General features: G+C 35.5%; 3 protein-coding genes across 6 annotated transcripts in view; 2 read left to right on the top strand and 1 right to left on the bottom strand.

Annotated features, from left to right (window-relative positions):
• LOC138045510 (adhesion G protein-coupled receptor L4-like) overlaps positions 1–25,000 on the top strand; it is a 101,708-nt gene that overhangs the window by 3,122 nt on the left and 73,586 nt on the right. Inside the window, exon 1 of one of the 4 annotated variants that reach the window (XM_068892043.1) lies at positions 23,473–23,625. The exons of the other annotated variants lie outside the window; for them this stretch is intronic. The gene's annotated coding sequence lies outside the window, so the exon portion shown is untranslated. Of the gene's footprint in view, positions 1–23,472; positions 23,626–25,000 lie in introns of those variants that run through there. 4 annotated transcript variants of the gene reach the window in all.
• On the top strand, positions 9,820–11,097 carry LOC138046085 (uncharacterized). Its single transcript, XM_068892764.1, has one exon. It carries the CDS (start codon positions 9,820–9,822, stop codon positions 11,095–11,097), a length of 1,278 nt encoding a protein of 425 aa, XP_068748865.1.
• Positions 16,061–19,495, bottom strand: LOC138046084 (uncharacterized). The gene has a single exon (XM_068892762.1). The coding sequence runs from the start codon at positions 19,493–19,495 to the stop codon at positions 16,061–16,063; it is 3,435 nt and encodes a 1,144-aa protein (XP_068748863.1).

Here is a 25,000-nt window from a genome sequence, read left to right as displayed (position 1 = left end):
TCTGATGCCAGGTCAAAACATTGTTTGGCTTTGCGTTTGCACCAGAAAGACAGATGAAGAAAAATAACATAGTTTATATATATAACTCTGAATCGAATTCTCATGGAAAGATTAAATGACAATCGACTTTAAAAACACGAAAATTTCTGCGTCTCTAACTTTTATGAATAAACCGAAGTTTTGTCAAAAGGAAGAAATTGATCACGTGATAGGCAACCATAAAGGTGCACGTGATCACCTTGTGTCAACTGAATGAACTACGGGAAAGAATGTTACTCGTTTGCCGTTTTCAGAGTAAAACAACGTACTCTTTAGCCAAGAAACTTCCGTTGTTGGTTTTTTAAATTTGTTGTAATATGTAATTGAATATTTAGATTTCATCTGTCGGGTCAGGAAGCCTTCTTTGTCGGGTTCCTGAGAAACGTATCTATTTTGACCTCAGGGTGAACTATTTACACAATCGAGGATCATGACTAAAACACCACACGAGTACATACGGGTAACATACTAGTAACATACGAGTAACATACGGAACATACGGATACATACGAATACATACGACTAACATACGACTAACATACGACTAACATACGAGTAACATACGGATACATACGACTAACATACGGATACATACGAATACATACGAGTAATACGAATGTTTTTCTCATAAAGGAAGCTCTAATTATAGGCCTTGCAGGCATTTTTCACGCCAGCAAACACGTACCCGGCTCAGTTTGAGGGGGGAGGGAGGGGATGTTGATCAACCCCCCAAGGCTTTCGTTAAATCTAGTCACAGTAAAATAAATTCACATGGAGTGCAAAACCCTTAGCTTGCGCTACAAGATGACAATATATTTTGGATGTCGCTTATGTCGTGTGACGTCATCAGATTCGCCATCTTGATTTCACTATTTCAGCTTAAGTTGCCTATGATAAATCAGTGCAAAAAGTCGGTGCAAAATCAAGCCAGAAAGCCTAAATGGGGTAAAAGATTATGACAGACCTGCTCTGACTTCCTTACGTGTCTTAAATGTAAACTGGCCTGACAGTCATAATCATCTACGAGAAATATACTGTCATCTTGTTGCGCAAGCTAAAGGCGGCGAAATACGAGATACAAAACCCCTAAACTTGGCGCGCATCACCTTGCATGATCAACTTGTCGCGCAACAAAAACATTTGTTGCGGGTTGAAGAAAGTTATTGCGAAAAGTAGAGCGCAGATCTACTCTGAGCAACAAATTTTGGCTTTGTTGCTCGTTTTTCATCAAGCTCACAACTTGTCGCGCAAAAAATGTGCTCTTGTACTAGCAAATCAACCACTCAGCGCCCTGCATTTCTTCAACCCGCAACAAATGTTTTTCTTGCGGGTCAAGTTGATCACGCAAAGTGAAAAACGCGAAACATCGACCAGAACTTGCAACGAAACAATGTTGCGCCACAAGTTGAGGGTTTTTGTATCTCGTCTTTCGCCGCCTTAAGGGTTTTGCACTCCATGTGTATTTATTTTACTGTGACTAAATTTAACGAAAGCCTTGGGGGGTTTATCAACACCCCCCCCCCCCCCCCCCTTCCTCAAACTGAGCCGGGTACGTGTTTGCTGACGTGAAAAATGCTTGCAAGGCTTATAATTAGAGCTTCCTTTATGAGAAAAACATTCGTATTACTCGTATGTATTCGTATGTATCCGTATGTTACTCGTATGTCAGTCGTATGTATTCGTATGTATCCGTGTGTTCCGTATGTTACTCGTATGTTACTCGTATGTTACCCTTATGTACTCGTGTGGTGTTTTAGTCATGATCCACAATCGAGAGGTTGAGTGGCCATGTAATTGGAAATCTAAACATGTATGAGATACAAAAACAGACTTGCGAATTATCGCAAATCACAATGCTGACAAGCACAAAAGCAGAAGAAATGGTTAAGTAAATATGAAGTTTGTTACTATCTAAATGTTTTTGGGTTAGAGTAAAAGGATATTTGTCACGCAAATTAACTACATGTGCTGTGATGGAGGTTTCCCACACCCATTGCTCAAGGGGCTACAAAAGCACAAATTGCGAACAAGGGGCTTCAAAAGCACAAATTAAAATCGTACGGCTACAAAAATGCACTGCCAATTATAGGCGCAAATATTTTTTGACCCTTCATAAAAAACATAAAATAATATCTTATATAATAGTATAATGAGTTGCGAAGAACTGCATAAAGAACTTGTCAATATGGAAGAAGTGGTCTGTCCATTTTGTAATAAGCAAATCTCGAAACATACGAAAGAAATTGAGCAATGCTGCAGTCAACCTGATATAGTGAATGATAACAATATGCTAGTTTGTAAAAAATGTGGGACAGTTAATGGCTATAAACCACTTATAGAATTTGTTGATTTTCACTCAAATAAGCATAGATTCCATCGTAAAAGTGTTTACCAAAGAAAATATCATATAGAAAACATAATGAATAATATAGCTGTAAAAAATGGTTTCCAGATTTCTGTAAAAAATATGGATAAAATAATTCGAATTTTTGCGGCTATCGGGGAAGTTGTGAAAGATGTTAACATTGATAGAAAGCGTATGATTAACATAAATTTCATTTTAAAACAAATATTTAAAATGGTTGATCTTCCTTATGAAAAGGTCAAGACATCAAAGTCTAAAAAGACACTTGAAAGTTATAAACGATATTGGCAAGACATCCTAGCATTATCATACGATAAAATAAATGTGATAGTTAAGGAATGAATTTGTCATTGTATTTTGCGTAGAATTTATCAACACTAGGACAAACATCAGTTACAAAATCATCTACATTTTTTAATTCTGTGTGAAACGATGGTTGAAAATCACCGCTTCTCAACATGTCTTTTATCGAATTCAAAAGATGCTGATAACTTTGGTATGCGTATGTACAATTTTGTATTTTGAGATCCAATGATTGGAAATCCATGTAAGACTTGATTAACAAAGCACTTGTGCTTATAGCTACTAGGGCTATACCGCCAGTTACAACAGCACTAATAATTCCACCAGTACCAGTTATGATAGAAATAGTATTACCAATAAGTTTGAATTTTTTGAAGCGTTTGACAGCCTTTTTGTAAGCCCAACACTTTCTATGGTATGCCTTATAATAGCTCTTTAGTTCGTCGACCTGATCTTCTGAGAGTTTGTCTGAAATATGGTTCCAGCTAAATAGTCTCTTTTTTCGATCTGCCATATATATGGTCTAGATTGTTAATCGTCGGCATAGACAATATAGTATACCACTGACTTGACCAAAAAAAGGTGATCTTTTAATCAGTTTAGTTGTGTATTTTTCTGAAATAGCATAAGTGTAACCTCTACCTAGTGCATAATGATCATAAAACCGTCCAAAAGCGTCATGTAGAATGCCATGTGAATTCAAAATATGATTCCATCCAAACATCTTTTCAAGTAACCATGTTAGACAGCTATTGCCCGGTCCAAGAAGACCAATTTCACCATCATTGAGTTCAAGAATCTCATTCATAGACATGTCTCTTTTCAAATAGAAAAAGTGCAGGTATTGATAAACAAGTGCTGATTTTAATATTTTGTCATTAATGCATGGATGTTTTTCTTTTGCTTCTTGAAAACTATATTCCACAAATCGTAATAAATTGTCGATATACATATATATTGAGTTATATATTTTGAAAATCCACATCACAAATCGAAATGATTTTGAAGGAACCTGAACATATTTTTCAATTCATCATCAGACAGAGATTTAGCCCAAACGGCAAAAGCATATAAATCCATTTCACAGAAATTTATAGCAGTGCCATCAGTATGAACCTGACATCCAATAAACATTTCTTGAGCTGAACCTGTCAGAGTGGCAGAAATTGTTTCTGTTTTAATCGCACTGATTGATGTAACGCCTCTAAAGAGTTCTAGATTTGTCCCATTAATACGAATTGTCCAAACTTCGATATTTCCAGAGAGATTCAGCAAAGAAGGAATGTTAAGTCTGCCATTTGACGAGGAACCAAAATCGACATAGACTGTACCATCTCCCCATGGGATATGCACACCGAATCTGACGGCTCCACGCCCCCATTGAAACTGTGATTGATTAGTTATCGCTTTTGTTTTGACAACCAGTATTACTGTGCATTTGTTACCAGAACTACCCGCTATTTCAGAAACATCAAATGATTTTTTTTCCAAATAGTCATCACTACCATCGAAACGTATAAAAAACAGTTTTTTCAATGAATCCCTCAGAAGAAGAGGCTTTTTTGAATTGGTTTGTTGTGAAAAATCGATATTATTCGCAGGATCCATCCATGAACTAACTCTGTCATTTGAATCGGCTGTGACTACTGATAAAGCTGGAATTAATGCAATGCTGATTTTGTCTAACACTGGTATACCAGGTAGACTGTTCGAAATAATAAAAGTCGATCTGTCTAACTTCAAATCGAGTTGTTTTTTTATGACAACATGGTTCTCTTCCGTAGCAGCCTTAACGACGAGATTTTTGTCAGTTTCTATATGTCCATCATCATTTACTGAAAGTTGAGCTTGAGCTTGATAGGTAAAATCATCATCAGAGTGATAGTCAATGGTGTATTCAATTTTGTCACCATTGTCGTCAAGAAGATGTGTACCATCTAAATTTTTTACATACAATGTCATATACTGTTGCATTATATAATTCAATTAATCAGCAATGTTTTGTAATGTATAATGTAAACATAAGATCTTACGCCATCCCCATCGTCATCATCAAAATTTATTCGTATGTTTGTTATGTTTTCAAAATATCGATTGATATTGACAGTAAGTATTTTGCTTGTTGAAAAATCTATGTCATAAAATACACTAGCGTCTCCATAAAAAGTTATATCGTGATTCGACTCTGATGGATAATTTTTTTTAGCATAAATTTTTATTTTATCGATATAAATTTTAGTAAATGTTAGAGGTGCTGTTCTAGAAATATTAAAATCACAACCCAGTGATGATTCTGAAGTGGTTCCATAGGCGTAAGACGGTAATATCTTATCAAATAACCCTATAATTTTATTGCCATTCATGTTGATTGGCACATGCATTAAAAATTGATCATTTACAATCTCATAAGCCAAATTGTAATCATAAATTGTGAAATCAAGGTTGTTTTTTGCTTCGCCTTTTATACCGTAAATCAGGGCATACAATGGTAAAAGAGTTGGGCTTCTATTGTCATAATTTGCTTGAACAGTTACATATAACCGTCTTTCGATAGTTGGTGAAGAACCATCTGGTGATAAGTTCATGATAAAGCGATAATATTTATAATCTGTGTTGGTTTTGACTGTAGTGGTTCTATCAGTGTTCATGTTTCTTTTTTCAAAAGTAACCTGAAATGAATTGAACTCCACATCAAAACCGGTTCTCAGGAAATATATTTCTAAACACACAGTATATTTATCGCTATAATTGTCACGTATCAGTTTGAATAGATTAAAATCGAATCGTCCTTTAAACAGACTGGAACCATCTGCTGCCTTTTGAACATTGAATGAAAATGCTTTTTTGTTGTTTTTATGTGGTGAGTCATTATAGTTGGTTAAAGTGGCATCCTGTATTCCATAATCTTCTGTAAATTCCCCATCATCCATAGCATATTTCAGCACATTTTCTCTGTTTGTGTGAGTAGTTATGTGACTCTTCACTATTTCGTCGTCTACATATTTCTTGTTTTTTTCTATTTGTTCGTCTGTATATTCATTGTTTTCGGTAGAAACAGTTGCAATACCGTCATTCACTTGCTTCAAAGTGATGGCATCTTGATTATGTGTGGCGTTTCCGAGATTTATTATTCGTTGATTGTTCATGTCTAGAACAGAAGTCATTACACCGCTTCCATCCAATTTCAATGTTTTTCCAACCTCGGAATCGACATAAGATTTGTTTGTCACATCTCTAGCACCGGTTGGTTGTCCGCAATTTATTATTTTATTCAAAGACATATCCAAATTTCCAGTCATTTTAGAGGATCCGTCTAAACGAAGTGAATCTAAAAATAATCGATCAACGTAACCTTTTCCAGTGGCATCATTTCTACCTGTCGGATTAGCAAGATTGATGATCTTGTTGTTGTTTATATTCAAATTTCCAGTCATTGCTTGCGTACCATCTCGCAACACAACCTGATTAACATTCGGTTTGGTTGATAAACCAGTTTGTAATTGGTGTTTTGTAACAGCGTCAGAATTGCCAGTGCCTTCAGCAAGATTGCTGATTTTATTATTTCCAAAGTCAAAATTGCCAGTTACGGAAATACTTCCATCTTTTTTCAAATAATTAGCCAGCTCCGTTTTGTCGGCTTTGAAATTCATAAAGTCGTCAACGTAAAATTTATTGGTAGCGTCTGAATGCAATATTGGATCTTGCACTCCTGTGATTCTTTTATTTTTCATGTCGATCGGATTTTGAGCTTCTATCTTTCCATCGTTTGTATTTAATTCAAAATAAAAGCTATGTAGATGCATACTACTTACAGCATCACTGTGACCATGTCTAGCTGGAGCAATATTTTCGACACGCCGATTATCCATGTTAAGGGCTCCAGTCATTGCATTGCTCCCATCTATTTTCAAACACCCAGAAACCTCTTTATCAACATAACTCTTAGTAGTTGCATCGTCATTCGTTTGAGGTGAATCTAAATTTCTCAGTTTTTTATTCTGTATATCATAATCACCGTCATCTGTTAGTTTAAAACCAACACCAGGCAATCCTTTTACTATTTCAACAACTTTTTCATGCGAAAATGTGTCTTCAGGTAATTTACCATTTGAGTAACTCATATATACAATTGGTTTATATTTTTTCATCGAAATTCTTCTTCACTTGTTTCTTAGGTTTGTCAATATATATAAAACTAAAAGGGTCTCTAGTTGCTTTCTCGTATAATTGTTTTGAGACATTGTTTTCACGACATATGAGACTTTTTTCATTAGTACTCGGAAAATCATAAATGGCAAAATGTGAGCAGTTTAATCTAATATCTTTTGGTGTCTTATAGTAGCTTTGACTCAAATATATGGCGCAGCAGTTTTTATGTCTCCCCTGTATAAAATAGTCAACTAATGGTTTTTGGTTTTTATCACATACGAAATCGTCGAATATCACAATTTTTTGATTGTCACCATTGAGATTTTTTACAGGAATTATTTTATCATTGCTTGCTTCAATGATATCATAACCAGCTTCTTCACTCCATGGTTCGAACTCTTTCATGAGATTCTGATACTTTGACTGCTCTAAGTTTTTTGCATAAAGGTATATTTTATCAAAATACAACAGATTGTGAATCATATGCATCAGTGTGTTTGTTTTTCCCGAACCAGAAGGTCCACAAATGAGCATGCGGAAGCATCGATCAGGCATAAAATCATGTAGTTGTGTGAAGTTTGTGACAACATCGTCGCCAGTATCATAATTAGGTATCTTCATTTATATTAAATCGTTACATTGTTTCGATAAAATGATGTAGTTAAACATGGTGTTCAACATGGTGTTCAACACGGTGTAAAACGCTATTTTTTACATATGAATTTCCATTTTATGTAACGTAACAATATAACAATAAATGAGTTTACTTAAGTGGAAAGAACTCGCAAAGAGTAAATCTGAATTAGGGGACAAGATCAATTATGTCCATAATGTAATTACAAAACATGATATCGATCAGAAGACCAGTCAACAGGGATTTTCAAAAGTATTCCAACCAATTACAAGTAAATTAGATGATGTTATTGATAGTAATCAGGCTTTAACGTTGCCAAGGAAAAAACGACCACTGAAGAAAGGAGAAGTTCCTGATTACGGCATTGATATAGAGGATGAAGTTCCAGACATGGGTTTAGACGATCTATTTGAACAACCTGTTTTGCCACAGCAAGAAAAACAACTGCTGCCAAAACCACCAACATATGAAGAGTCTTTACAAGATCTTCTGGAAGGAAAAAAGGAGATGTATGTTGATCCTAAGTACTTTCCTGAAGAACCGGGATTGCCACCAGAATATGATGACGATGATGAGGTAGATTATGGATTAGATGATGAAGATATGGATGATGAGATATTAGGTGATCTTGGTATACCAAATTATGATTCTGTTGAAAAGGTAATAAATCAACAAGAAATGACTGAACGAAAAAACAAAAAATATCTCAATAAGATTGTCAATGCGGCTAAATTTAAAAGAAATCAATTGAAAGCCTACAAAGGAAACGTTACAAAGCAATACAAAAGTGGGAATATAACGGAAGCTGATAGGCAAGAGGAAAACAAAAGAGTGGATCGCGCTATGAAAACTCTGAATGAATACATAAAACATTATCAAAACAAAATGAAAACAATGGAAGGTTCTGGTAGGAAAAAACAAAAAGGTGGCAATGTGATATTTTTTAACAAACCGAAAGAACTCATAAAAAAATTGGATTTGATCATTGGTGAGATGTTGGCTGGTAATACAAGCATTGACATGCGAAATATGGGTGTTTCTATATTGGACACATTATTGAAAATGTCGACAATCAATAGATCACAATATGGTAAATTATACAAACAATATTTCCAAATTTAATGTAACTTCATTATATAATGGAACGAGAGATAGTTTTATCATCTTACAGTGTGAAAAATAAAGGGGATAATAAACCAGAAGATTTTACAACAAATATCACCAGACCTGTAACTCTAGACAATAATAAGCAATACGTTATCGGTCTTAACAGAGTCATTAACATGTCATTCACTTGGTTCAATGTCAATGCTGGGTACAAAAATCAATTAATCAAATACAGCTCCGATAATGGTTCAACTTTTAAGGACATTACCTTTCCAGCTGGGGTATGGAATTATACAGATTTCAACAAATACATAACGAATCTGACGAAAACTGGTGATACGTATCCGATGACTCTTGAATTCAACGAAACAACATTCAGAGTCACGGTTACATTAGCTACAAATTACCAACTCGATTTAAGAGCAAGTAATTTTAATGACCTGATCGGTTTCGACAAAAAGATATTAGCAAGTGGAACGCATATTGGACCAAGAGTGCCAAATCTCAGTCAAGACACAGACGTACTCAATATTCATTGCGATTTGGTAAACGAAAGTTTAGTTGACGGCGAAGAAACAGACATTATTTATTCATTCTCAACTAGTGTACTAAAACCAAGTTACTCCTTCACCCTCGAACCACAAAGAGTTACATTTAATCCTGTGAACAAAACTACAATTTCATCAATCAGAATCATGATAACAGATGGAAAAAGAAGATTAGTGGATCTAAATGGAGCGGATACGTCTTTTTCGCTGATTTTAAAAAGTATCTAATGTAACAGTATAATGAAACCGTATGAATTTAAGAGGTTTTACCATCCAAAACTTGGTAAATTTGTATTTCAACACAAAGGGTCGGGACTTATTATCGACAACATTTTTAAACCGTTGAAGAGTGTGGCATCATCTGTTTTCAAGAAATTTGCAAAGCCATTAGCGAAGAAGGCGTTAGAATCAGGAGTATCACATGCTGGTGATAAAATTGGCAAGACGGTGGCAGAAAAGTCAGGAGACCTAATAATGAAAAAATTAGCAAATTTGAGAAAAGGAGCCACAACACCAACACAAAAAGCAACTGTTCCATACTTGCCCATTGAACAGAAACAGCAAGATGAAAGCGCTGACATGATACTAAATAGATTGATATCCGGATCTGGAAGAAGGCGTAGATTTTTCAAATAAATAACATGACAGCAAAATTATATAATACAATAGTATAAATGGCTTTTAGAACAAGTGAATTATTGCAAAGAAATGAGTTGGTGCGTTTCCAACTTGATGATGTAATTAGAGCCCCTGGAAATAATCAACATCAAGAAAAGAACGGTTACAGATTCACCATCAACGACCGGAGTTCTTTCTATGATTGGTACAATGCTTATTTCGAGGTTCAATTCCAGTTACAAAAAATAGCAGATGGAGCTGGTTATGCAGCAGCCGATAGAATAACGGTGATAAACGGATCTCATTCATTGATCGCTCATATGATGATTAAAAGTGCTGGGAAAATTGTTTATGACACTGACAATCTACATAAGGTCACTTTTGTGAAGAATCTGTTGGAATATTCTGATGATTACTCAAGAAGCGTAGCTAAAAACAGTTTTTGGTATTTAGACACAGATGGTACGACAGCCAATACTAATTCAGGATATGAATCTAGAAGAGTGCTTACACAAGCTACCAACGATGATGGAACGGGAGGAGCAAAAGATGTGAATTTGATCATACCTCTCAATCGTTACAGTTTTTTTGAAGAGTTGCAGGATAAAATGTTGGTTCCTATGCAGTTACAATTTAATTTGAATCTCCAGAACGACAATGAACTCATCAATAGGGCAGCAGCAGCAGATGCCGGAAGAGTAGTGATTAACAGATTTCTACTATGGGTTCCAAAACTGACTCCAAAAGACAGTATGTATGACAAGTTTGTCAGTTCTTTTTTGAAACAGGACAAATGGACATATCAGCGTGAACTATATGCAGTGTCAGCACCAGCTAGAGTTAGTGGTTTTTTTCAGATTTCTTCCAGTATTGACAATGTCAAAGCAATTTTTGTTTATCTACAACGGGCTAAAACCAGAGTTGCAACTCAAAATCCATATATACTTGATACCTTCAAACTGAATGAAGCAAACGCAAACAGTTATTTAACAACATGCAGACTCGAATATGGCAATGGTGTTTTCTACCCAGAAACAGAATATGACAGTGAAAGCAAAGTGAGAATATTCAATGATCTGATGTCTTATGCAATGCGAAAAAATGATTACAACACCGGAACCCAGTTGAATCTTGCCAATTATAACAGCCTGTATCCACTAATCTATTTCGATCTGTCATATCAGGCAGAGAAAGTAACAAGAGACCCTAAACAGTTGATTTTCAGGTACAAACTCAATGCTAATAGTGCAGCAGATTTCAATGTCCATGCAGTTGTATTGTACGAAGAGTCGGTTGTTATTGACAAGGTGGGTAATGAATTGGTGATAGTTTAAGCCCACAACTGAAATAGTAATATGAAATCAAGTAAATGACACATATTTATTTGTATATGTTTTGTGACTGGAATTATGTAACATATATTATATGACTGAACTTCATCAAATAAACGTAAGACTGTCAGATAATCAAAAAAAGAATCTGAGTAATGCTTACCATAAAAGGGAAACGATTGTTCTAAGACTGACAAATGATTCTCTTAATGGAAACGACACTCTTTATGTTCCAGCAATGGTGAAAAAACGATTGCAAAAAAATCGACAATTGAACAAAGGAATGGACATTAAGCTTGCTAAGACCAATATCAGAAAACAAGTAGGCGGAAGTCTTTTGAGCACCGTATTGTCACTTGGTATGAGAGCTCTTCCAGCAATTGGTAAAACCCTTGGGTTGAGTGCTCTTGGTGGTTTAGCAGAAGCCGGAGCTAAAAAATTGTTAGGATCTGGTCAAAAAGGTGGTGCTATGCCATTACCCATGATGATACCTTTCAATGCAATCAATCAACTGATGCCATATCTGAATATGTTTACAACCAAACAGCAAAGAGACATAATGAATGCGGCTCAAACAGGATCTGGCGTTAAAATAACACCGACCAAAACACAATCAGGTGGATTTTTAGGCACTCTGTTAGCTAGCATTGGAATTCCTTTGGCTTTGAATCTTGTCAAAAAGCTAACGGGAAGAGGAGCACCGAGGGTAGGTAGACCACCTTCGTCGAAAAAGGATGGTACAGGAGCACCTAGAATTGGAATGCCCCCTCCATTTTATAGTTATCCGCCATATGTGACTGGTAATGGTAGAAAAAAAAAAACATCCTCGACCAAAAAAGGACAAGGGTTACTATTGGGAAAAAACAGTCCATTCAATGGCATACCCATTTTGGGGGCAATATTGTGAAACCAAAATTTCATAAAAACATACCTATGTCCAATCACGATCTGAAAAAATGGTGTAAATATTTAAACATACCAATCAATGATGTACTGTCAAGAGATGAAAAAGTTCCACATAACCATAAACAGGCGTTATTCATCTACAATCTAGAACCAGCTTATATGTCAGGATCTCACTGGGTAGCCACTTATGTTAAGGATAATGTGATAAATTATTTTGATTCGTTTGGTATGCCACCTTTTCAAGAGATTGTAAATCACGCCAAAAATAAAAATCTGACTTTGTTACATCAAAACAATCAGATACAAAACATACAAACAACAACTTGTGGGTATTTCTGTTTATACTTTCTGAATGAAATGAATAAGGGTAATTCGTATTATGATTTATTGCAAGTATTCGACATAAATGATACAATGAAAAAAGAGAGATTTATCGAATATTATTTCAGAAATATCTAACTTATATGTATTATGAAATCATATTGTGTTAAACAAAAGAAAGTGACTGAATGTGTTGAACCTTCAGGTTACAAAACAGCTAAAAATGGTAGACTAATGTTCTTTTGCACTTGTGCTGAATGTGGTATTACAAAGACCAAATTTGTTAAAAACCAGGGAAACTAAACAGCCCGTTGGGAGCGGGCTTATTTGGTGATATCGCTAATGCAGGAACTGAATTGTTCCTAACAAAAGGAGTACCTTATCTTGGCAAAAAAGCAGTTGAAATGGGAAGATATTATGGTTCCGAATTAATGAGAGACCCAAAATTGCAGAAAAAAGCAATCGATTATGGTTTGAGAAAAATGAACCCTCTACTTCATAAAGTCGGTTCTGAAGCTCTCGATCAATTGTCAACAAAAATAAGACCCAAGAAAAAATACACGACAAACAGAAAAGATCTTGATGGTGGTGCTCTTGACATTCAAAAACAGTTAGCAAAGTTGGGAGAACTCCATTTGAGAACTCCGACGGGTAAAAAATATAATTATTGTGGACCTGGTACCAAACTTGAAGACAGATTGGCTTCAAATGATCCAAAATACAGAGATCCGATAAATAATCTGGATAGTATTTGCCAGCAACATGATATAGCTTATAGTAAAGCTGGAGACAATCTGGCTAAAAAGCATGCAGCTGATAAAATTATGGAAGACAGTATAAAAGCAATCCCATTTAATCAAAGACCTTGGTTTGCTACACCAACACTGTATGCCATTAAAACAAAAAGAAAGCTGGGTCTTGGAGTTTCAAAAAACGGAAAAAGCCGTCGGGTAACTGGCAAGAAAAATTAGCAGATGAATTACATGCATCTATAAGACGCAACTTTACTCGGCGGCGTGTAATCGTAAATCATGTTGATGAAATATGGGCAAGTGATCTAGTTGAAATGCAACAGTTTAGCAAATGGAATAAAGGTTACCGATATCTTTTAATGGTCATTGATGTTTTCAGCAAATACGGTTGGATTGTCCCATTGAAGGACAAGAAAGGTGAATCTGTCACTGAAGCATTTAAAACAATATTCAGGGAAGGCAGAAGACCACAATATTTATGGGTTGATAAGGGAAAGGAGTTCTATAACAAACACTTGAAGGACTTGTTAGACGAAAATGGGATACTTATGTATTCAACTGAAAATGAGGAGAAATCCTCAGTGGTCGAAAGATGGAATAGAACAATCAAGTCCAAAATGTGGAAGCAGTTCACAGTTCAAGGTAATACAATGTATCTCGATATGCTGTCCAAACTAGTGAAACAGTATAATAATACAAAACATTCAAGCATAAAAATGACACTCGTTGAAGCATCTAACAAGAGGAATGAAGGAACCGTTTACTTCAATCCATATGGTGATATGGAGCCATTAAAACAGAAACCTCAATTCAAAACAGGTGACCAGGTTCGAATATCCAAGTATAAACGGAATGTGTTCGATAAAGGATATACTCCAAACTGGACCGAAGAAGTGTTTACAGTTGATAAGATCCAATACACTAATCCAATAACATACAAACTAAAAGATCTCAGAGGTGAAGATATTCAAGGGAGTTTTTATGAACCTGAATTATTAAAAGCTAAACAGGATATTTTTCGTATTGATAAAGTCATTAGAAGAGACTATAAAAAGAAACAAGCTTTGGTAAAATGGAAGGGATACAGTGATGAATTCAACAGTTGGATACCATTGAAAGACATTGAAAACATATGAATTGTGGTGAAACAAACGCACCTTGATAAATATATAAGAAAATAATATATAGTATATGTATATATGGACAAGTTCGAAAATGAAGAGAAGTTTGGGTTTTATTATGAAAGTGATCAGGACTCTGGTTCGGATTCCGATTGGTCGCCATCGCAAGAAAGTATATCTGAAGAAAGCTGCTGCAGTTCGCAGGAATCTGAATGGTCAGAAGAAGAAGAGAATATATAAAAACTATTTTATAAACAAAGGATATGAATGATTCACAAAAGTATAAGTTAATAATCTGGCATTCGTTTTTGGAAGATATGAAAAAGGTTGAACATAAGATGGACAAATGTTTTCCAGGATATAAAGTCCAATATGGTGAAATGGCTCGTATGTTTAATTGGCATCTCAAAAACCGTAAAAAACATGAAAGACTTTATCCTTGGTTGATCCAAGCAAAAAACAAAAAGGAAGGAATACTCTTATTGTCTTTTAACTATTTGCTGAATTATGAAGCCGAAGAACCTGAAATAGTTGAAGTGCCCACTACAGATTTACCCAACAGATGGTATTGTGTTGATTGTCAAAAGTTTGTGATGAAAGACAGCAAAAATGCGCATTTAAAAAGTAAAAAACATAATAGATATATATGAGCTTCAAAGGTTGTAACATAGTAGATACCATGTTAGTCAGAAAAACAGTAACAGAAATAATTTGTGATGTCATTGTTGCAAATGCTGGGTACATGCATTATATGCAGTCACAAGGCCTACCACTATTGCTGAAAGCATTGGAGACAGGTGGACCAAAAGATGAAATTAAGAAAATGTTTAAACACATTGATAAAAGAATGGATTTTCTGTTTTGTTTGTTTCAAAGACATAGCAATTTTTTGAAACCGTTGAAAATAATAAAACCTATATAAAAGATTATCAAAACCTATTATATATGAATCCAGAAAAAAAGTTCAGTGCATTCTTGACTTGTGTAATTGGCAATCCTGACTTGAAAGATTTTTTGGAATGTTTGATTGATTCCAATGTGTTGTCTGTTGTTTATCCACCAGTGAAACTGCAATTAGTTAAATCAGGTGATTCGTGGCTGTTAAAAATAACTGATGGAATAAATAGCTACGTGATGCATCCCAATGACATTGATGACAACATGTTGGGAGACATTGAGCAATCTTACAGTAAATACAAACCTGATGAATCTGATAGTGAAGACGAATCATTGACAGATTCTGATACAGAATTTGCGAAAAGAGAATCATTGAAAAAGGAATTTATGAAAGGTTATGAAAATATATAAAAACAAATTATCTCTGAATATTATATGAGTCGAAAAAAGATTTACACTGCTAGAGAAATACAAGAACATAAAAACAAATATGGCCGCGAAACGGCATGGTATTGCCCGACATGTGATAATGGAAAGAATTATGCCATGAGAGGAAAACACCAACATTTGAAAACTGAAAAACACAAACTAATCGCTAAAATGAAAAATACAAACTGATTCAAAATCACAAACTAAACGCTATACAGTTAAAATCAATCTAGCTATGGTTGGTTTAAACTAAGCATATCTTCGAAAATCCTCCAAGTTGACTGAAGATAAATATTTGACATTTTCATGGAATGAATCTGATTCTTTTTTTATTTGTTCCATCATGAAAACAACTTCATCTCGTGTAAATATTCCTCTTTCAAAACATTTGAACAAAAATGGTAATTCACAAATATACAAATTACTGATCCGTAAATGGTTTTGCATTACTTCGTCCCAAAGCTTCACTAAATATCTTTTGGCCTCTTGATCTGAATAATAAGTTCCATTGATAAAATATACCATATATATAGTCTACATTTAGTGAAAATGGACAGTCAATTCTTCAATTAATTGACGTTTTTTGTCACTAATCTGTTCATGAGCTGCTTCTTTGTCATTGTTTGCATATCTGGCTTTTGTCTTATATCGCTTACCCAAGATAATATTGTCAAAGTAGAAAAACTTGTCTTTTTCATTGTCTTTGATTTTTATTTTGCTGTCTAATTTGGCTATTCTTTCTTCTAATTGACTTTGTTTTTCTATTTCTACTTTGAATTGTATCTTTTTAGGCTGTTTTAATGGGTTAGCTTTGATGTTTAGCAATAAGCCACCATATTTGACTGCATAATCTTCAATATAAGCATTTTCTATTTTTTCCAAACTCTTTTTGTCATTTGTTGGTGCTTTGATAATCAGTTCGATTTGTGGCTTATTCTTCCTGAATTTGTATATTTGGCTTTTTGGATCTTTCAGGTGACGACTTAATCGTGTTGCCAGGTCTTCGCAAGTTGAACCGACATAAATCTTATCATCAACAAGGATTTTATATATTTTGCCTTCTGAATACAGACTGTTAAATTTGGCGTTTGTTAATTCCAAAGGTGGCATACAACGATTTTTGTATTCATTTTTCAATTTTTTGTTGTCGAGATGCAAGTATTCGAATTTTGTTGTTCTTGACAAAGCTGTGTACAATAGTTTTTTATCCATTTTTTCTACATCATAGATGTTGTAAGGTTCTTTTATGTCCGCGCCTTGGCATTTATGGACAGTGACACAAAAACTTGGTATGAAAGACTTGGAAAATGTACACAAGTCAAACTCCTGATTATCTATCTCAAATGTGTCTTCTGAAACACTTTGAATTACAAACTCCATTGTATTGAATATTTTACGGTCTTTCATATTCTCAGTTGCAATAACCGGCATACCAACACATACTTTGTATTCTTCATGTTTGTCATTATATCTGAACACAACTTCTTCATATTCTTTGTCTTCTGCAAACTTATCGCAGCATCGTTTATTGACTTCAATTCTAGTTTTGTTGAGATAACATATATTTTTGAACAAATTTTTATTGATTGGTGAAAAGTTTTTTGCTATTTTGTTCTTTTTCAATAATTTGTCAAGTATAACATGTGTTTTTTTGTCATAGCGACTTGAACTTTCAATATATTCCAAAGTCACGATTTGCGAACACATTTGTCTGACTGACTTAGATCTGAGATAGTTGTAGCTTATTTGACTTCCAGATTCAACAGGTGAACATTGATTTGGATCTCCGAACATGTAGACTTTAATTCCGTATAATGTGAAAGCTTTGTAAATCAATGTAATCCATTTGTTCGGTACCATTGAAAATTCGTCGATGAATATAGTTTTGTCTTCCAAGCTCTTAAGATTTGTTTCATGGTAACCACTCCATTCGCAAAAATAAGAATCAAATGTATGACAAACATTGTCTGGGTCATAATCCATATTTCTCAATCTTTCTTTGACATTCTGAACAGCTTTATTTGTAAAACTCAACACTAACGGTTTGTCAGTTTTCATGACCATTTTGCATAATTCAGTTGTTTTGCCTGAACCAGCTTGCCCGTTATATATACTACCTTCACCTATTTTAGCTTTGTAAGAATCATAATCCATGTTTTCTCTGTAATGGCGCTCAAAATATACACATGGTGTGTCTGTGATATATGCTTGACCAATATTCTTAATGTCAAATTTGACGTCTTTTTTGTTTTGCAATATGCACCTTGGATTGGTAATAAATATACCATCTGTGTTATAAGCATACAAAGCACTTTTTTTGCCGTAGCATTTACTAATTAGCTGCAAACATTTTAAAATTGCTTGCGAAACAACAAATCTGTTAACACTTGTGTTGTCTGTGAATAACCGTTCGCATTTTTGTTCCTTAATCAAGTAGATTTCGTTGTAGCTATCAATTATGATATTACGCCCATCTTTGATACCTTGGGTCCAACAAGCCATAGCTGTATCATATTCTGTGCATGTAAAACCTGTATTTGTCTTGTTGTATTTCCTTCCCAGATCGCCAATAAAACTATTTGCGAGACGCTTAGCTTCGTTTTCTGGAAATGTTTCGAATATATGTTTTATAAATGGCTTGAATGTATCTGGCTTAAGAGCCTTTCTCGTGGTGATTTTGTATTTAATTTGTTGAGTAGGCATAGTTAATTCTTCAACTAAATAACTCACCAAACCAGCACTGTAAAATCCAGCTTCAATTTTCAAAGGTGTGCCATAATTATATAAAATGGTTTCTTCAAGGTAAAATTCTCCCGTTTGTCTAAGATCACTTCTACCTTGAAATGGTTCTACTACATCATGAATGCTATAAACTGGTATTGGCTCTTTATTGTTTAATAAAATATTTGGATATGATTTGGATATGTCAATGTTGATGACGTCATCCGGTATATCTTCAGTTGTGCACCATTGGAGTGCCCTTGGATAATAATCATCAAGCATTTCGCGTGTTTGAACATTATATGTTGATTGCGGTAAGTAACCACAAGTTTGTCTGAATAATGCTGTTGCTAAGCTTGTGAAAGTTTGATTATGCCATTTAAAGTCATGTGTCTTGTATAAATCATGCAATTTATCGCAAATAGATTTCCTGATGTCATATTCATCGTTCAAGAGAAACATGTTGTCCCTGTGATCTATGAAACCATCCAATATCCCATTATTGTTCCAATGCAAGTATTCCACATAGTAACAAGTGGAATTAATATATGCATCAATGGCTTGCATCATTTTAACATCTTCGGGCAAAACGATAATGTTATCTTTTTTGTCTAATTCATAAATATCATCAAATTTATCTAGTTTGTGTACAAATTCGTGATTTCTTGTCCATTTCATTTCTGTCATATATTTTAACAAGTTATCACAGCCTCCTTGATTTGCTTTGGCAGCTGTGAGTTTTAATTTTTCATCTGTAATGGGGTAACAATGATGGTCTTTGACAATGTAGACCAATGAAACATCACAGTTGTGTTTATTTGTATGTGATTTAAATTTTCTGTATGTACTATCGTAAGCATGAATTGAAACATTTGAATGGCATTTTTTAGCCCATTTAATCAATTCTTTTGTTGTCATTTGTGGAGGGTCAGCACAATATTTAAATATTTCTTCTTTTAATTTTTCGTAATCATATGTTTTAAATCCTCTTTTACCTCTAACTTGATCCCAAACAAAGTCAATAACACAACTGTTAGAACCATATGATTTAGGTTTTCTCTGTGTGCATAACAAATACGATTCATACTTCAAACCAGCCATAAAATGGTGAGCAAAGAATTGTGGTTCATATGTTATCACTCTAGCACCTATTTTTGTGATTACTTCAGCCGACAATAGTGTAAACTTATTGGATAACAAGGCGTACATGAAGAATTTGTACATGTCATCGCGGCTTAATCTTGGTATAACCATTTGAAAAGGACCATATGTTTTGTAAATGTATTTATCTTGGGCCAAGTTTCTGATTGTAACAAACACGGTAACAGAAACACGAACACGCCTACCGCTAATTTTATTTATTCTATTTTCAAACAAAACAGCGAATGGTAAGTTTTTTCTTAAATTTGTCATTCTCATTTCTTGTCTTCTATATCTACTGAGTGAAACTCTGGTTTTTTCGTAAATTATTTGTTCCATATTATTAGTTGAGATATTTTTTCTCATTATACTCTATATATTTATTTTCTCTTTAAGTCTATTTAGTGCGTTTAAGGAGGTCGAAATTTTTTGTGCGTTTATGGACCTTGGTTCGCAAATCGTGCGTTTGTAGCCCCTTGAGCAATGGGTGTGGGAAACCTCCATCACAGCACATGTAGTAAATTATGTAATTTCATGACACTCAAAATTCGCAAACTCATTTGTTTCATGTAAACAATCTTCGCGCTAGCAAGTCATAGCAATAAACTGGATTAACCATGATGTTGGCTTCCCAAATAAATTTCATCTTACACTACAACGACAAAATCATTTGTCAGAGAAATAAAATTCCTGTTTCCTCGTATGCACGTATGCAAATTTGTTAACTCATTTTCACCGCGATTCCCGCGAATTTTTTCTTCTTTCAAATACATTGTATTAGCAAAAATATTATTTCTCGTCAAGCGTTGCATCTTTTATGTTCAAATAACCGCTAAAAATAAAGATTTTTTAACGCTCTATCCGTAGATATTTTTTCATAATTCAAATCACAAAAATAGCAACGCACGCAACAAATTTACTCGCATTTACCTCTTCGTTGAATTCTAATGCTTAACACAGGAATTTTTAGTTATTGCGAAAAATCTTTCTCTATTTATTAGCAATCATCCTTTCAAATTTCAGAGAAATCGACCGGTCCGCGAATATTTTACTAGTTTTTTTCAATGGGATGTCAAAATTAAAGGCCAAGTGGATGTTATGCATACTACGGGAAGTTCGGGCGATCAAGTTGCGCGTGTGACCTGTTATAAATACTTTTTCACAAAATTTTCCCGAATCGTCAAGTATCACCATAGGCAGCCTAAGCTCGCGTCACTACAGACAGCCGTTGAGAATTTAAACGCGTTATAAGACTTTGTATGGGAAATAAGATACCGTCGATTATGAAGCCTAAAAAATGCTCAATTTAACGCTCATTCAATAAAATGAATAAAAATGACTAACCTCTGGCCCACGTAATGGTCGCCTTTGATAACATGTTTTGTTGCTCGAAGAAAACCCCGCAGAATATTCAAATTTTGCTGTTTGTTTTGTCTGGTGATGTCCCGTCGCGTCGCCTCGCTTTGTCATTGGTCGCTCATAACCATGGAGCTGTTCGAAAAGCCACTGTGGGGATGGGGTAAGTGTTGTACATGAAATGACTGTAACTCACCGGGTGGAGTTAATTTGACCTCGGACCCAAGCTCCGTGTCCTGTTCGGTTATCAGGAGCTGTTAATTCATCGGCTATTGTGGAATCGAAGCAGAAAATGCTCATTTCCAGCCAAGTACGTGGGGATTTTTGACGACGAAACATTCACGGAGGTTTGCAAATGATGTGGCTTTAGCTTTGAGTGAAAAAATCGCGGCTGGGATGGATTTTCGAGTCGCAAACCGCCTCTGAGCTGACAACGGTCGAAATCTTAGTGTGCAGCCTTGACTTCGTCTTTAATAGAACATTGAAAACACGGACTTCCCGAAACGGTAAAATAAGCTCCAAAAAGCACAAGAATGCACCAGAGGTGCGTCATTTTTACTCATTTTATTGAATGAACGTTAAATTGAGCATTTTGTAGGCTTCATAATCGACGGTATTTTATTTCCCTTACAAAGTCTTACAACGCGTTTAAATTCTCAACGGCTGTCTGTAGTGACGCGAGCTTGGGCTGCCTATGGTATCATCACAGAAGACAAGAACATCATTTTAAGGTGATTCCCTGGTTTTGCATTGCGCATTCCTACTGCGCACGATTTTTGCGTCATCAGCGCGCGCACGTGAGCGCGCGCGCGTACAAAACATAAGGGATTTCCCTCAAACTAAGCTCGATAGCGAGATAAAAGCTCCTTTTCTCTTAAACGAGCACGGTGACCCCCACTTTTTATTTTATAAATTCAATGAGAACAATATCCGCAATAACTGAGAAAAAATTTGGCAGAAATCTATAGCTACTTTTTTGGCAAATGAAATAAATGCTACAGATAGAGACGTAACGGGCCCAGCAGAGCAAGTCCAAATTATTCTTTCCTTTAAAGGATAAAAATATCAATTAATAATGCAGGGTATTTGAAGCCATTTTTTCTGGGACGTAGATGAATAAGCAATCAAAGAAAGTCGAACTCTGTGTGATATAGCACGCCGCATTGAAAAATAATCGATCTTGTTTGTTGTGCACTGAGATAACCAAAAGTCACCTAAATAACCATATTTGTCAGCATCGTGGCATGAAAACAAGCACGGTGACCCCCTCTTTTTATTACCTTTTTAACATCTCCTTGTACTGTAATGTCATCATACCAAGTTTCATCGGAAATCTATGACGGGTTCTTTTACCCGGGAATCACCTTAAAAGCTTATTCTACGCAAAAAGTAGGTTCTGGAGGTAATTTTGAGAGTGGAAATCAAGTTTACGCCGCCTGGTATATTTATATTTAATTGAGTTAACACAACAAGACGCTTACCTTATTTTGACACGAGAATGCTTTACTAATGCCATAAAAACTATCCAGTTAAGCTCGCATATTATACACAACATGATGAATGCATAAATGCCACCTTTTCCAGCGAAATATTTTTTGAAAAAAAAAATATATATATTTGCTATAAGAAGCAAATTAGACCCGCCGTATTTCATTACGTGCGTGAAGACAAGAAACTCAATCGTGTCAAAACGCCGTGTCAAAAACGCAACTAAATAAATTTCTCACCAGTGCTCAGCATCAAACCCTTTACTGAAAAACCCTTTACTTGAATAATCAAGCAAAAATGGGCAACAAGCTTTCTTTCAAATAATTTTTGACTAACCAGAATTAGTGAAATTTCCAATTGTTACCAGAAGACTGTGCATAATTGAGTACAAACAGCAGATCCAAGTCTCTGTCTTTGTTAAACCCATAAGTTACTAGAGAATTTTCCATTTGATTTCAGTGTTGTACAAAACACCACACTTGTACAATATTAGAACTACAGCTCACTTTGATTACGGCTCGACGGGCGACAGATTGTTGTCGAAGTCCATTACTCGTCCCTTTTAAGATTTCAGATTTTCTTTTCAGCGCGTGTCTTGTTCAGTATCCAATTGACTTTCCATTATTGAGCTCCATAAGGGTTTATTTTGTTTAAAGATCCACTAAAACGCCATTCACGTTACATGACTTTCGACGCCATTGCCGGTTAAGTTAATCATTCTACTGTGTCCACCAGAGAAATCTACGCATTTCCCACTACCCTCTCGATCCTAAGAAAATACGCGCAAAAGGCTCTATGCACAAGGACACCACTTTGCAGGGGAGTGACAGGCAAGACTTTTACCGACACGGAAAAAACAAAAAAACGAAAAAAAAAAAAAACAAACAAACAAACAAATGAAACGCAGATTCCGACTGGGTTTGCCATACTGGCAACCCAGTAAAAAGCCACAAAGTCAATAATGACCTCGTCATCTGGAGCAGCCTGAGCCATTCCGAGAAAAGACCAGAAAACGTGAGAAGACCTCAAATTACCGGTTTACAGATCGAAAAGGCGGGTCAGGTAACTCAACGGAAACGGCTCATTGAAATTGGATGCAAAAACAATCACATTGTAGATTAACTGTCAGAAATTGTGTAATCATTTTACGGCAAAACCTTAATCGACCTTTCTAGACTTTATAGATTTATAGCTTACTTCTTGACCTTTATAGCTTACTGAACGTTACTGTTTTTTGTTTTGCATAGTGTATTGACCTGTATGAGGTCCATGAGACAGAAGAGGGCAAATGAATCTAACAGTACCGCAATACCGGGAAGGACCTTCTTTTACCGAATACCGTCAGCCAAAATGATGAAACACCGCACACCGCCGGGCTAGATGATACTCCGATACCGCAAGTAAAAATTTAAATTACCGAAATACCGCATGAAAAAAAGCTCAATACCACAATACCGTATACCCCAATGACCCTTCATTAATGGTTCCGGAAACTTTTGAAACCAGTAACGTTACCCTTTCTAGGCTAGTACCTCAGGAGCTCCAGTGTCTTTGGACATTGCTAAAACAATTAACTAGTTTCGGGAGTGGTATCGGAAATTTCTTAAACCATCCGTCATTGAAAATGGTGTCAAAAATTTTCCTTTACTTTAAGAGCGGCCCACTTTGTGTAGCAGTTTCAAGAATTTCTTAAACCAGCAGTGGCTAATTGCTTCCCTTTTCTAGCAATGGTGAAGACTGAATGGTTACAAAAATTTCTGAGGCCAGCCCTCAAAATGTTTTCCAAAATTATCTTTTTGAACTACTGACAAATGGAGATGATATGGTCTACGACTAAAGGCCATCGGACGAGTGTAAATGAACTCTGGATACTTGGATAAAAAGTGAACAAGATGAATTTTCCCAGCCGAAAGAACATTTTTGCCGGCCAGATAATCCACTTTCCTCGAATTATCAGCCGCAAATTCAAATTCCGTCAAGGATTTCCCATTTTAGCCGATTTTTGTTAACTTGGGAATATCCTCCAAGGTTTTGGAACGTGTTTAATTCCTTTGTTGTTGTTTGGCAGAGTATGTACAAAAAATTAGTCACATGATTTTTCTTTCCTCCTCATCAATCATAGTTTGTTTTGTGGCGTTGCCACCTTTCGTCAACAGGAACGTTGCTGAGTAACCGAGAAAGTTGTGTGGAGAAATTTGTGCAATGACAAAGTATTTGCGTGCTGTCCAACACTTGAAAAATAATCAATATATTGATATAATGGGGTTGGTTTCTGAAGGAAATATTGTGCTGTTTTGGGGTTAACGAGCGCTTCTCATTCCTGGACCATTTCACCAATAGCGTTGCCTAACAAGCGGCACATTAAAGTGAACAGCGTTTTCAACCGGGGAAGGGAAAGGGAGAACCGGCGGTAGAACCAGGTGTTCGCGTGAAGAGGAAGGGAAGGGAAGGCCTCCAATGACGCTATTGTCGAAGGCCACTAACGCTCGAGAAACGACAGCTTTCTATCCTCCTTGCAATGGCCAGTTTACTTTTTTCGGATCAGTTGATGCCACCAAAAAATTCCAATTTCGTTGAAAGCTATTGTTCATGACTCAGTCAGACAAAACACCAAACCATGCGTTTTTAAACGTCCCTCTTTCGCCCCGTCTTCGTAAATTTATTCGTTTCGTGGGTGATACAGAATGATCTTCAAACATCAAGTTATTATTTTACAAAAACAATTTGATATCAGGCAGGTATCTATGAAACGCCAAGGGTGACAAAAGTGTTCAA

The sequence above is a fragment of the Montipora capricornis genome, chromosome 4, assembly GCF_036669925.1.
Source record: "Montipora capricornis isolate CH-2021 chromosome 4, ASM3666992v2, whole genome shotgun sequence".
Taxonomy (NCBI): Eukaryota; Metazoa; Cnidaria; class Anthozoa; order Scleractinia; family Acroporidae; genus Montipora; species Montipora capricornis.
This window is presented reverse-complemented; position numbering and strand designations above follow the sequence as displayed.

Excerpts from the sequence above, each read along its gene's own strand:
- LOC138046084 (XM_068892762.1), bottom strand. The coding sequence starts at position 19,495 with ATGGTTATACCAAGATTAAGCCGCGATGACATGTACAAATTCTTCATG.
- LOC138046085 (XM_068892764.1), top strand. The coding sequence starts at position 9,820 with ATGGCTTTTAGAACAAGTGAATTATTGCAAAGAAATGAGTTGGTGCGT.